This window comes from Diceros bicornis, chromosome 4, assembly GCF_020826845.1.
Source record: "Diceros bicornis minor isolate mBicDic1 chromosome 4, mDicBic1.mat.cur, whole genome shotgun sequence".
Taxonomy (NCBI): domain Eukaryota; kingdom Metazoa; phylum Chordata; class Mammalia; order Perissodactyla; family Rhinocerotidae; genus Diceros; species Diceros bicornis.
The window spans coordinates 58891317-58905882 of NC_080743.1; the positions used below are offsets into that span (position 1 = coordinate 58891317).

Consider the following 14566-nt stretch of genomic DNA (forward strand, 5'->3'; position numbering starts at 1 on the left):
CACTGCTCCAAATGTCATCTCTCTGCTGGGCTGTTGGCTGATACCTCCTAACCACCTCCAATGTCACATCTCTCCATTCCCTCCTTCTGGCTGCCAGCTACACTGCACCCACATGTATCTTCCCTCACACAGGTACCTCCGTGCCCCTCAAATGCCTCCAGTGGCACCCCTCCCATTTCCTATCGTAAAGGTCCCCCCAGACTTGCACGCAGGCCTGTGGGAGCATTTGCTCCCTCGTGAACACGAACTTAAACATCTGGTCACAAGCCTATTCCACCCCCAATCGGGCCTCACCTTTGTCCAGCCTGAAATCCCCTCCCTCATCACTGAAATCCTATTATCTTTCAAGGTCCAGCTCAAAGGCCAGCCCTCCTTCCTCTTCATCCCTTTGGCTAACTCCTCCCTGGCACCATTAGGAGAGTACTTTTAAAATTCTGCTTTGTGTTAAACTAATCCAATTAGCCTCAGGGGCAAGGATCGGGATGCCCCCAGCACTGAGTGCAGCATTGGGACTTGAATGCTAGTTAGCATCTTTTCCCTGCCAGCTCCTGCTACATGGTTTGGGAACCAACACCCTCTCTCCTCCCATATTAGTAGCTCACTGAGGCCCCAGTTTCTCCTTAGAGATTAAGTAAAATGAAAATAACTACTATTTTAGACAGTACTCTACAGTTTGAAAACGCTTTTCATTTATCTTACAGTGACTCATTTCATTCTCAAAACAACCTAGGAGGGGCGGGGGGTGTCTACAGTCTCCACTTTAATGAAGAGAAAGCTGAGCCCTACAGCGAGGAGGGACATCTTGCCGAGGCCCACAGATGGGCAGGGGTGGAGACCTGAGACTGGGTTTTCTGACTCAAAGCTTGCCCAGGCCAAAGGTCTAGTTAGAAGAGACCTGCGCTGGGCCTCCATCTGGCCCAGGATAAAAACAGGTGAGTGGGGAGGGGACTGCTTTTGTTCTCCGTGGGCAGGGCCTATTCTGGAAGCCAAGGGCTACCAAGAGAGGTGCAGAACCTTAAGGGAAGGCCCGCAAGGGAAGGGATAGGGAGCGCAGACAACTCAACAAGAATTGGTTAACACAGGGCTTCTTTGGCTCAGGTGGCTGAGTGGTCAAATGGCAGAGGAGGGACTTTTGTCTGGGTTTTGGGCAAGAGCCCCCAGCCCCTCCCTGCAGCATCCCTACTAGACCAGCTGTCAGCATGAAAAGTGTGAAGGGACCAGGAACACCTGTGACCCAGAACAGGACTGGATGAGGAGATGTTCCTGCATCAGGGTGGCCCTTGGAGGTTTCCATGGCAACAGCTGGCCAGTCCAGCATCTGTCCTTGGGCCCAGCAGAGGGGGCCTGGGAGCGGTTCTCAAAAAGAACACATGCCTCCCACCCTCAAGGAGCTTATGGGGGTGGTACACGCTTGAAGGTAACCCACCCCCACATGCTAACCACCACCCCCACCCCTCTGCACCCCAGGATGGGTGGGAGTGGACGGCAGGGGGGAAAGGCTGGGGCCTGGAGGACCTGGGGAGGCAAGGAGAGATGGGGGAACTCCTGGGGGAGGTCACAGATGGAGGGGCATTGCAGAGAGAAGGCCCAGCTGAGGGCATTGGGGAGAGGGCAGCTGGAGGTGCCTGGGAAAGGGGGCGGACTGAAGAATGAGGGGCAGGGCTGGGAGGGAGGAATGGCAGACTGGGGAACAGCTGGGAAATGAGTTTTGGGGACTGGCCAAAGGAAGCAGAATATTTCCATTTGAGAGAGGAAGGGCCACGAGGGCCACCCCCAAATCCACTGCTTCCTCCAAGGCACCCTCAGGAGGAGGCCTAGGACCCTGGGAGGGAGCTCCCAGAAGAAAGGGCAGAAAAGCCAAGTGCTTGAAATACCAAGTGCTTACACTGGAAGGGCCCAGACCAGACCCCAGGAGGCCAGGCAGGGATGCTGGCAGAGTCCAGTGGGTCTACCCACAGGCTTCCCCCTGCCCCTGTCTGGCCAGGAGCTGTCCCCAAGCCCTGGGGGAAGGAGGGAGTGTTGTCCCCCAGCTCTAGCCCCCCTTGGCTCATCTCCACATGCTGATCCTATGATCTGGGACCTGGGGTTCCCCGTCTACCAGTGCTGCTGTGGGTGTGATGGAGAGAATGAGATGGGCGTGAGGATCACCTGCCAAGGGCACCCCAGAGAGGCTAATCCAAGTGGTCAATGTTCCCGGTGCCCTGGGCCTCCCCAACATACCCCTCAGGTTCATGGCTCTCCCTTTCTCCCTATTCAGCAGTTTCAAAAACCTCCAACTCAGTATATCTACTTCCTGAGTGGGTGAGGAAGAGGAGGGGGCTTGGGGGAACTTCTTAGCCTCCCTGAGAGTTCGTTATGCAAACGAAGGAAATGGGCCTAGAAATGAAACTGAGCAGCCCCAAGCGGCCCAAGTGAGAGTCAACACCCTCTGGGAACCCAGGGAGGCCAGTTTGTGTCCCCTCCCCTAGGACACTGAATCCTGCCTATCTTCTAGTCTGAATCTCTCCTGGAAACCCAAGTTTACCAGTCAGGTGCTCAGGCAGCATCAATTTTAAGCACCAGCAGGGACGAGCAATGTGAACAGGCTAAACTAGGCCTCCTCCTGAGGGACGATGGTCACAGAGCCGAGAGGCCAAACCCAGGCCCTGGCCCTGGGCCAACCTGTGCTTGCTCCTCCCAGCCCCATCTCCAGAAATATAAGGCTCCTTTCCTAAACCGCCCTACAGCCCCTATCACTGACCCTCTGCCTGGGAGGAAAGTCGTCCTTAGGTCTAACTACAGTCCCTCCTGTTGCAGAAAGCAGGCTCCAGTGGACTGTAAGCTCCTCAAGTCGTCCCTGTATCCCCAGTGCCTCACTGGTTCTGGGACACAATAGACTGGATAAAAGGTTTGCTGAAGGAGTGGTCTTTGTTCCATCCCCAGCCCGCCCTGCCCTATCCCACCAGACACCTGATAAATGAGCTAACACGTAGAGCTCTCGAACAGTGGCTGGCACGTCAGTCCTAGTGTTACATAAGCACTTGCTAAATAATACAGAAATCGATCACAGCCCCCTTGTGGAGCCTGCAGTCCCTCCCCCCTTCAGTGACAATGCTCCTCTGACCTGGCCCAAAATGACACCGTCATTCTGCCCCGGCACTCTGCCCCGACACCCGCACTCCCACTCGCTGGGGGATTTCCAGGGCAGTTGAGAAGCCCAGTCAGGAAGCACTTCCTAAAGAGTAGCCTGGGGGGGTTGGGTCTTCTTGGGAGAGCTAGTTAGTGGAGCAGGCCTGGGGTCAGTGGGGTGGGGTCCAAGATTTGGGGCACTAAGTACTTGGGGAGGCAAGGTCTGGAGCAAATGTGGAGCCAGGGCGCCACCTAGTGGCTCCCCAACCCCAGAAGCTGGGGGGGGAGAGGGAGGAGGGCCTCTCCTCCCTCCTCTGCACTCTGAAGGGAGTGAAATAACTTTTGAGCGCCAAATATGGGACAGGCATTTTGCTTACATTGCTTTATTTAATCTCTCCCCCAACCCTTCAATCCCATTTTTCTGAGGATAAGAAACCCAAGGATCCCAGAGATTAACTGCCCCAAAATCACTCAGCCTGGATTTGAGCCCAAATCTCAGACTCCAAAACCCACGCTTGTTTTTTCTACATCTCCCAGGGGGACAGCCAGGGCAGTTGGGAGCAAACGGGCAGTTCCTGCCTAGAGGGCCTGAGGTCTGCTGGGAGGATGAGGTGAGGGGGAAGGGAGCATATGGGAGAAGCAGGTGTGTACTGCAGCCTAGGAGGTGGTGGTGTGGGGTGGCCCCTGTGCTTAGAAGCCACCCTAAGTGACAGAGCCCCCACCCAGTGTCACAGCTCCAACAGCATTTTATTGGGATCTGAGTCTCCAGTTCACATGGGAGGTGAAGCCATGTGAGAAGCAGGGGTAAAAAGGGGACTTCACCCCCTGGGGACAGCTGCTTCCAAATCTAACAAAACCCCAGGGAAAGCCCTCAGGCTGGGCCTCCAGCCAGCAACTCTAGTCGAATCCCAGGGGGCACAGGTCAGCGTGTGCAGCCAAGGGGCCCACTCTGGGGGCGTACACACACTACAGGAGGATGAAAGCTCTTTGGCTTCAGAATCAGAATGCCATTCCCACCCCACCCCACTCCCCCTAAAAAACAGGCTCCCCTCCCATCCCCCCTTCACATTGGCAGGACACAATCAGGCTGCCAAGGGGCACATCCCAGGGCCCTGAACATTTGCATATATTTGCATAGACGGTGAGGCAGGTCCCGCTAAGGCCTTTTTCTAGCAAAGGTGGCGTCAGTGCAGGGCTGCTGCTGGATTTGGCAGTTTAACAGTCCCCAGGGGTTAGATAACACCAGACCTCAGCCCCGGGAGTGGTAGCTGTGCTCCTCCCTGGGCCCCACAACTCTGGGGCCCCGTGAGTGTTTGTCCTTCTTCCCTGACCTGTGGGGAGACATGGGGAGGGGGCAGGAAGAGGCCTTTAGAGGACAACGCCGTGGGATGAGAAGGGGCTCTCCGAGGAGAGGGGACGCTGCTTCTCCTAAGGCAGCTGACACAGGCAGCCACCCCCAGTCACGTCAGGGGGGCAGACCTGGTTCCCCAGGATGGAGGCCCCAGTTGGGGAGCAATCTCCCTTACCCCCTGGGCCAGGAAGGTATAGGCAGGATAGACAACTCAGGAGGAAAAGTTCCCCCAGCCCAAAAGGGGACTCCCAGGACCACTCTGGGCTGAGCACAGGCAGCTTCCTGCCCTCAGGGCAAGACAGGAAAGGATGCCTCCTCCAAGGGAAGCCAGCAGGGGACTAAAAGTAGAGATAAGACCTCAAACTGAAGACCCAACTCAGGGCCCTAGATCCCCCTGCCTCATTCCCCTCTGTCCCACCCAACCCAACTCCCCCATAGCTGCCCACCTCTTCTTCAGTGCTTGGTCTCCAAAGAAGTGGCTGAAGATGAAGTTCTCAAAGTCATCCACCTCATCATCATCACCTGTCTGTCTCACGGCAGCCTCCTCCAGGCTGTCCTCCAAGGCATCCACAAAGTCCCGGAAGCGGAGGCGGTCGTGGCGGAAGATGCCATCCTCACCAAAGTAGGCAGGTGAGAGGGGCAGCTCCTCGGTCAGCTGCCCCGCCCAGGGCAGCCGCGCCAGGTACGCCCTCAGCAGAGAGGCCAGCTCCTGTTGCCTCACTGGGGCTAGCTCCACGCCAAAGAAGGCCAGGCCCTCCTGCCGGGCACACTCGGGCACGCCTGAGCAGCCCTGGGGTGCCCGGTACTTGCGCCTCAAGAGCTCTGCCCAGGGTGGCAGGGGGTCATGTCTGTCTTTAGCTCCCTCCTTCCACTGAGCCTGCTTCTGCCTTTCTTTGGAGGAGTGGGGGCTCCCACTCTTCCGGGGGGTCTCCTTGGGGCCCTGCCGCCTGCCATCCTTCTTGCTGCCCCAATCCTCCACTCTTGGCTTGCCCTCCTTCTGCCTCCCTGCCCGCTCCCTGTCCTCCTCATGCCCCCAGCTCTTCTTTCTTTCCCGGCCAGATTCCTCCTTCTTATGCTTCCAGTGGTCAGCCTTCTGGTCCCCCTGCCCATCCTGCCACTTTTCCTTTCCACTCTGCTCCCTGGAACTCTGCAAGTGGGGCTCCTGACGCGAGGCCTCTGAGGCATTGGTAGGGACCCCAGGATCCTGGCTCCAGTTCTCCAGGCCCTGTAGCTTCTGGGCCAGCCTGTGGCCCAGCTCAGCCAGGTCAGCATGAGCGGGGTCCCCTCGGCCCATGCCCCTCAGGCTCTGCTCCAGGTCCTGCTGCACAGACCCCAGCAGCCGCCGCTGCCTCTCCAACTCTTGCCTTAATGCCTGGGCCTCAGCCTCTAGCCGTTCTTTCTGCTCCAGGAAGCCAAGGCCTGGCTCCTGTCCCCTGGTGCCTTGCTGCTTGGTGACCTTGCCACCCTGCGGGCCTCTGCCCCAGTTGAGGCACACCCCATCTGTGCCCCGGACACAGTCAGCCTCCAGCCCCCGGAGCCGGGCCCGCAGCTGCTGCAGCTCTGACTCCAGGGCCCGCTGGGCAGCCTCGCCCTGCTGCAGGGCCCCCCGGAGCCGGGCATTCTCCTCTTCTAGCCCTTTGGGCTGATGCATCAGGCTCTGAAGCTCTTCCTTCTGGGCCTGGAATGGGGGTAGGGATGGAGGGCACCACAGGAGGGTCCTAGTCAGGATGGGCCCAGTGCCTTCTATCCCAATTCCATTCCATTATAGTGGGCAGGTGGCCCAAGTCCCTTTTATGGCCTGGACACTCAGAGGATTTGGTTCTCGTCCTTCTCCCCATCTGCAACCTGCACCAGACCCTGGGATCCCCAAATTCCATCATAGGCTTCAGCTTTTATGTCCTTATATAAGCACACACTTCTTCGATTCACCTAAGGACAGCCAATATGTGGCTCTCATTACCCTGTTTCCACCTCCCATACCCAGAGCAGACATCATTAATTGATCACAGCACTTCTCTCCCATTGAGCCTTGGCATGTTCTTCAAATCTTTCTCCACACAATGCTCCAGGCAGACCATACCAATCAATCAGAGGTGGCATGCCACGTGAAACAGGTATGCCAGCCCTGGCCTAAACCTTAGCATGAGGGATGAGAACAGAGGACTAGGAAGATGACCTGACTATAGTGGAAAAGGGAGAGGTTCAAGGTGTGTGGGTGAATAGGGGAAACTTCTTTTCAGGGAGGACACTAGGACAGACACCGGGCCTAGGGAGGGCCGGCCCAGCCCACCCCCTCCTGCTGGTGCCCACCTGCAGCTGGGCCTGCAGCAGCCGGATGTCCTGGTTCTCCTTGGCCAGCTTGTCTAGCAGAAGGGCCATGTTCTGCAGGCTGGGGACACTGTCAGGGGGCACCGAGGCCTGCAGCTGCTGCCTTAGCCCATCCTGAAAGCAAAGGATCCAGTCACCCCAACCTGCCCCATAGCCTGGGCAGCCCCGAATCTCCCCCTCCAGGCCCCCAACACCTCTGGAGACATTCACACCTACCTGCCCATCCCCCATAGCATCCAGCATCTCAGTATCTGACCCGGCATCTGGGAAGACCTGAAGTTCCACTTCCTCCATGGGCCCTGCGGGAAAGTGAAGTCCTGAAACTGGCCCCAAGGGACACAGAGCCCACTCCTCCCCCCACCCACCTGCAGACACAGTCACCCTCCTGCCCTGGACCCACCTTGTGTCTGAAAGGTCCAGAGAGGTAAAGGGCCAAGGGTCACCCGGAATAGCTGACAAGGCCAGTAACTAAGCAATAAATGTACAGCCCCCAGCATCCCTCCTCCTGACCCAGAGAACTGCCACCGTCAGCCTCCCAGGGCTGGGAGGGGACAGACAGGCAAAAGCCAGGGCCCCTCCCCACTCACCACTCTCAGACTCTGAGAGGCCACCTGAGGATGGAGACAGAGGAGCATGGTGAGGACCTCAGAGGAGGAGGTAGGGCATGGTGAAAGCATGGCAGGAGGGCAGGAGGGGCTGGAGGAGGCTCAAGGCCCCAGCAGGGGAGGTACTACTCACCGGAGAAGAGGAGGAGCCCCAGGCCCAGCAGAACCAGGGCTCCGAGGAGACACATGTTGAGGGAGATGCCCAGCTCCCCGCCTGCACCCTCGCCCCGGGCCTGGTCCTCCACACCCCGGGGCACAGCAGGCTGAGGAGTGCTGGGCTCCCGGCCCCGCCGTCTCCGCAGACCCTCCACGTCCACATCCGTGTCATCCTCACTGCTGGAGCAGTGGACCTCCTCCCTGATCCAAGCTGGAGGAAGGGATGGGGACAGGGCGGTCAGGCAACTGGAGAGACGGGACATGGGGAGAGAGGAGAAGTGGAGGAAGACATGAGGAGGGCCCTGGCCTCGACCACAGAGAGGGGCACATAGAGGCCCTGCCCACTTCTGCCTGGGCATCAATGACCGTGCCTGCCTAGGCTGGAGGTGGGACACCAGTCCTTTCAATCTGTAAAGTACAAGAGCAGCTTTCATCCTAAGAGTACCCTCCTTCCCCCGTGTGTCATGCATCAAGCTCCTGCAACTATTGCCACCCTCCTAGTTCTGTGGTTCTGTCCTAACTCGGGCCATGACTTCTCAGTCCCTCCCTGGCTCTTCCCAGTCCTAAAGGTGGTGGTCTCCCCGGCCCATTTCTGGTTCTCTGCTCTTCTCACTGTACACACAGTCCCCGACTACCTCACCCACGCCACTGACTTCCCCCTGCAGCGGAGGAGCCCCTGATCTGTAACTCCTGACCCAGCCTCCCTAGAGCTCCAGGCCTGGACGCTGACTGCCGACTGGCCACTCCCATCTGGTGTCCCTCGGGGACCAAATGCGCCACATGCTGCCCTCCAAACCGGTTCTCTTCTGGGGTTCCCCCAGTGCAGGGCAAGGCACCCCCGCTACCATCCAGCCAACCTCAGCCCTCCCTCATCACCTCACAGGCAGACAATCCGACACTTAAACATCTTGACCGCACACCCTCTCACACCCTTGTACCTGCCATGGCGCAGGTCTGCGTGACCTTTGCCTGACCACTGCAGCTGCCTCCTAGACGGCCCCAGGCCCCGGCCTCCCCAGGCCCCGGCCTCCCCCTCCACCCTGTCACCCTTCAACAGAGATGGAGTCATACATTCCCCTGCCACAAGCCTGGGACACAGCCTCCTTAGCACAGGACAGGTGGCCCCATCCCTTTGCTGATGCTGCAGCCTTGGCCTGGAACGTTCTCTCCCTCCTACCCTACCTACCAAAAACCTACTCTTTGCTCAAGGCTCTACTTAAATGTCACCTCCAATGCGAACCTTTCCCCAACTGTCCCTGCCTCTCCCTTCCCTCAACCTGTCCCCTGACTGAACCACTCTCCCCCACTGTGGGAGGGCCTTAACTACACCTCCCTTTTGCACCCCTCCTAGGTCTGACTTGTATTTTGACTCAGTCTAGTCTGCCTCTTACATAGGCCGTGAACCACTCATCCTCTCTCCTCCCCCTCACCCAGAGCTGACACATGGAAGCGACTCAGGGAATGAGGGTTGAATCTAGAGGCAAGAAAAGAGGAGGCCCCATGGCAGAGAGGAAAGATTCAACCAGACCTGGGCCCTGCCACTTACAAGCTGTGTGACCTTGGTCAAGTCACTTAACATCTCTGAGCCTCATTGTCCCCAGGGGTGGTGGTGAGGATTCATGGACATAATTTAAGGAGGGCACCAAGGTGCTAAGTCCTAGGGCCTGAACCAGAGCTGTGCTCAGCACTGATGGCTACTCTCACACCTTCTAGAAGGACAGTGACACAGGGAGACAAGGAGGACTCTCACCTGCTTTGGGGGATGAGGGCAGGCTCTGTGGGGGACTCTGGTCCTCCAGCTCCTGTGTGTCCGGTCCAAGGTCTGCCACCACGGGGGTCTCCTCCAAGTCTCCCTGGGCCGCTGTGTCTCCTGGGCCAGGAGGCTCGACGCCGCAACCATCATCTTCCAGGACCCCCTGATGCAGACACAGCCGTGAGTAGCTCCTGGCCCTCCCCACCCCCTTCCGTCCCCCCGTGAAGGGCCTCACCTTGGCCTCAGTCTCCTCTGGCAAAATGGGACCAGACTGGGAGCTTTTACTCTGGAACAGGGTCTCTGTGGTGGGAGAAAAAGCTCAGGAAAAACATAACTGCCCCCCAACTGAACTTCCTCTGGTTCCCGCAGGCCCCTACCAGGTTGGAAGGGGCAGAAAAAAGCCAGGATGGAATGAGAGAAGAAGGTTTTAAACTGAGATTAATGCAGGAAATAAGACTAACCAGCCTCCCTTTCCCTGAGGAAACTGGGAAACCCCAGAACACGGAGGGGAGGTGGCTCCACCCTCAGGGGGGCCCTCTTACCGTCTCCACCCAAGGGTGCAGCTAGTTCTTCACCATCTGCCTTGGAGGGGCTCCGAGGGGCTTGGGGAGCTGTCTCCAACTCTGGGTCTGTCTTGGATTCTGGGCCCAGGGTCTCCACAGGCAAGCTCTGGGGGAAGGGGCACAAGCAGAAGGGCTACTTCAGAGGAGGGACAGCAGGACAAAAGCAGGAGCACGAGGTGCCCTGCTGGGGCCCCTAGGAACAGCCCACTGCACAGGGACCCCAACCCCCATCTCACAAAAATATAATACATTCAGTAGTGAGGCGATCCTAAGCCGGGGGAGGTCAGCGGGCACTGCAGCATCTTAGCTCCATGTAGTGTTTGGCCATCACTAACCTCACCTGCTGCTCTAAGGAACTTTCAGAGGCAAAGTTTCTGTTCAATAAAGCAACACCACTGGACCAGGGACGGGACCACTGTACAAACCTGGAGCCCTCCCCACCTCCCCTGAGAAGCCAGCTAGAGCCTGTGTCTCCCTCCCCTCCAAAATCATCACACTTCCCTCCCTCCCCACAAATGAACAACCCAGTTATCGGTTGGAAGGTGGGAGGATGGCAAGAGAACAAAGTCCCCTGGGTGCCCAAGGGTCACAGTCATGTTCCCCACAGGCTTCCCTGCAGTTCCCCTCACAACGGGCCGCCCACTGCACTTATATCTTCCAAGCTTTTCTGGCTTTCCCCATTCCCCACAGACCCCTCTCCCAGGAGCTGCTTGCAGAAGCCTGACTCATCACAGCCACAGAGAGCCTGTCCCCCATGGTGCTCGCAGCCTGGGCGCAGCCTCGGCCTCTCCTCTCTCTGCATACTCCCCCTTGGCAGGCCCACCGCCTGTTCACCCCATCCATGGCTCCCATTATCCCTCCAAGGATAATTCTTGACCTTAGTATGTTTCTTTGCAATTTTCAAATCACTTTTTTCTCATGGCCATCCCTACAAGGCAAGAATCACAACTCCCTTTTTACAGGGAAGGACAGAGATATGCAGTGGTTTGTCCAAAGTCCCCCAGCTGTCAGCAAAGGCACCCCAACAGGAGGCCAGGGCTCTGGCTGAGAGCATGGTGTTCGTCCCCTCTGCCGGCAAGCCCCAGTCCATGGTCCCTGCTCCAGCGTCATCCCTGAGGTCAGCTCCTTCACTCCCAACCGGGCTCCTCTAGGGCACTCTCCTCCCCTCCTCCCCTCCTGGTGCTTCTAACATGCCGAGCCACTAGGGCTTGCATCCCTCAACAGACTCTCTCCAGCCACTCAGTCCCCCACCCTGCCAGCCCCACTCTCCCTTCTCAGTGGCTTCAGGAGCACAGGAGTCCACTGGGATCCTGCCCCACTAACTACTACCTGGACTGCAGGACCTTCAAAACACTCTCCTCCTCTTCCCACCCAGCCCACACAGTGGCTTCACCCTCTGCCCAAAGCAATGATTGTCTTGAATCCCTCCTCCTCAAAGCCCTTCAGTGATTTCCCATCAGGATGAGGCCTGAATGCCTGAGCCAGGCCCTTCAGGCCTCTTCCAGAGGTTCCCAGGCTCTGCTCCCAATCTCACTCCAACACTGTCTGACCCATGTCTCCACTTCATCCAATGGACCTCCTCACAGTCTCCCCCAACATGGCGTTCCCATTGTTGCCTCAGGACCTTTGTTCATGCTGGTCTTCCCACCAGAATTTCTTCCCTACTTCTCACAGGTTACCCCAGTGGTACCCTTCTTTCAAGGCATGGTCTAAGTCCCAACACCTGACTCCTGGGGCCTGATCTCCTTCTCTCTACCACTAGAGTTCCCCTTACGGCCAGCAGGAGGTAATGTAGGTGAACATCAGGACCAAGGTGATGCAGGTGACCATTAGGACCCAGAAAGCAGCCCAGCCCTGCAGGAACCTCTCTTCCATGTGGTTCCCAGGCCTGCTTTTCCTACCTCTGAGCCAGCAAGCACCCAGCTATTGTCCGAGTCTGGGCAGGAGGCCATAGTTGCTAAGGTCCCCAAGGCTGCTGTGGCTGCCACCTGCAAAGAAAAGCTCTCTTAAGGGCCCCAGCTCCCTTCAGGAGAGGCAGGATGCAGAGAGCAGCCCCGGCTGGGTTCCAAGGTTTAAGGGCTGGGCAGCAGCTTCCAGAACCAGCCTGGTTCCAGTCCTTCTGACCCTAACCCCTCAACTCTTCTGGGCAGTATTTGCCTTGCAAATCAGAATGTGCCAACAGCCACAGTGAAGCTTGTCTCTCCCAGGGCCTTGGGAAACTGAATGGACCTTGAAAGGTAAAAGAAGCATAGGGCTGGAAAGGCTTTGGGGAAAATCCAGGCCAACTCTCTTATGTTATAGTCAGGGAAGACAAAGGCCAAAAAGGGTGACTGACTTGACCTGCCAAAGATGAACAGTTAGTAAGAAGAGTGAGGGAAACCCAGCCCTCCCTTCGCCACCCTAGGCTCCCCCACAATCACCACCTCCTCCCCCAGGGCCTGGAAGAGAAGACTCGAGGGCCTCCTTCAGCCCTAAGTCTCCCGCCCACCCACCGTAAGTCCTTTGTATGGTCTAGTCCAGGATTCTCAACACTGGCTGCACACTGGAATCACCTAAGATTCTGACTCAGTTGGTTTCAGGGTCAGGCTCGGGGATGGGTCTTTTATAAGACCAGATGATGGTCTTAGATGATTCTAAGATGACTCTCATGTGCAGCCAGGATTGAGAACAAATGGCATAGCTTAGATCCATCTGAATGTACCTCTAGTAAATCTCCTTGTCACTCACTCTCCATTCTAAAGTCTGCTTCCCTTCTTAGTAATCTCCAAAGTTTCATCTTAAGGAACTTGAAGGTGACTGGGAAAAGGGATTTATGACAACTATCATGTATAAAGCACTTTACAGTTTGCAAAGCGTGGACAAAAATCAGGGCTGTGGTCCTGCTCCCTGCTAATCTGCTGTGCCTTGGCAGGGTGGGAATAGGAAGTCACTTCGGCTACCAACGCCTGACGCAAGGCAGGGTAAGAAGAGAGTGACCCCTTCCTCCGAGGCTAAGACTGTCCCTTCAGACTGGGCAGCTGCAACTGGGACCTGGCATAAAGGTGGAGGGATGGATGAGCCGACCCCCCAAGTCTTGGATTGTGATCCTTCAGAGGAGAGTGAATGACTGCTTACTGAGGGGCTCGAAGGGTGACAAGTGGAAAAGGACTCTGTAAGTGAACCCTGGGAATGGGAAGTGAGGCTGAGGCTGGGGAAGAAGTATGGCAGGTCTGCCTTGGGAAACCAGCATGCTGCCCCCTTCTGTTGGAGCTGGTGTAAGCCCTGCACAGTGCCCTAATAACCTCCTGTGGCCCTTGCCAATCAAGACCCAAGCCTGGGCCAGATGAAGGACACTTGGCAGTGTCTTCCCCAATGCCCATGCCTGCCAGACACAAGCACCCATCCCACGAGGAGACAGGAGAAGGGCTGCAATGACTTCCCCACACCGAGTCCAACAGGACACCCCTGGTTGGCTTCTACAAGCATCCATAGAGCCATCACTGTGCATGCGGCCTTCTGCTCTCAGGCCCCTCCCCCGCTGTTCTGTCATCATCTCTGCATCCCCAGTTGCTGTGTGTGACTGTTAACAGGTGGTGGCAGGAAGGAAGTGGCAGCGGCTTGGGCTGAAGTCCCTGTTTATCCCTGGCTGTGTACAGCCTGCTCAGGTCCTCCAGAACCAGGCACCATGGCAACCAGAGTGATGTCAGACCCACTGTCTCCATAGAAACCAGTAATGGTATTTGGGTCAACAAGACAAACACTTCTGACACCCAAACAGGAGACAGTCTGGAACCCCTGCACTCAGGGTTCCAAACCCCTGGACCTCTCCCTTGGTTAGGTTCACCCAAGATTCCAAAAGATACCCCTGTTTTCCCAAGCCAGCATCTCACTGCCTTATGAGGAAGTTCCTCCTGCTGTCTCATCTCCACACTTCCCCACTGTATTTTCAGATCTCTTTCTTCTCATCGACCTCTTAGAAGAAAACCCACCTCCACGCCCTCCCCACTACCTCCTCTCTTTTCATTCAGGCAGGATTCAACAAAAACATCCTTTAAGGATTGTCAGAGACTTCTGCTATTTCTAAAAGACAGCTAAAGGGGGAGCTCTCCCGCTCTGTACGAAGCTGGGAAGTTTCATCTAGCTAATTTCAACCCTTCTAAGAGTTATTCTCCCAAACCTCTAAAGCAAAGGACCTAGGGCCACAGAAGTTGCCTGGGGGACCCACAGCAAGTTCCTGTTTTAGAAAAGATGGCCCATGATCCCCCTTCCCCCGGCCCAGATGTGACAAGCAGACAAATCGCCAGTAGAGCCCAACCTTCGAACTCCGCCCTTCCTCTCTGTCATCCTCCCTCTCACAGGGGATCTAAGGGCCTCCTCCCGCTGGGGCATTACCTGACCCAGCTCTTGCTTCAGTCTTCGGCTGAACTTGTTGCTGCCTCCCGAGGTTTCCAACCCCAGAAAGGAGGGAGAGTCATGTGACCAGGGACTGGCCAATGGAAAGTCAACTTCTCTGAAGGGGCGGAAACTTTTGGCCAATAAGAGCTGAATTGAGAGCCAGGGGAGGGGAGGGGAGGAGAGGGGAGAGGGGGGACCTGCTCAGCCCTTGAACCTGGGCTTACCTCCCCATGCGAGACTGGAGTTCCAGCAAACTGAATTTTGAGTGACCTCTCTGCTTTCACGGTGTCTAAACCGTTTCTAGAGGGAAGACTCAAAACTGAAAGGC

General features: G+C 56.9%; 1 protein-coding gene across 4 annotated transcripts; it reads right to left on the bottom strand.

Moving 5' to 3' along the window:
• Positions 1-3462: 3462 nt before the first annotated feature.
• PBXIP1 (PBX homeobox interacting protein 1) lies at positions 3463-14331 on the bottom strand. Of its 4 annotated transcripts, none has more exons than XM_058539307.1 (11): positions 14236-14331; positions 11766-11852; positions 9844-9970; positions 9537-9601; positions 9299-9464; positions 7526-7759; positions 7375-7398; positions 7004-7086; positions 6770-6901; positions 4906-6137; positions 3463-4439 (listed from the first exon to the last, which is right to left on the bottom strand). In XM_058539307.1, the coding sequence occupies exons 2-11, from the start codon at positions 11814-11816 to the stop codon at positions 4358-4360; spliced, it is 2196 nt and encodes a 731-aa protein (XP_058395290.1). In that variant the 5' UTR covers positions 11817-11852; positions 14236-14331; the 3' UTR covers positions 3463-4357. The 4 variants fall into 4 exon arrangements, with proteins under 4 accessions (XP_058395290.1, XP_058395292.1, XP_058395291.1 ...); XM_058539309.1 differs by lacking the exon at positions 14236-14331 and adding an exon at positions 14159-14227; XM_058539308.1 differs by lacking the exon at positions 14236-14331 and adding an exon at positions 12566-12658.
• Between the last annotated feature and the right edge of the window lie 235 nt (positions 14332-14566).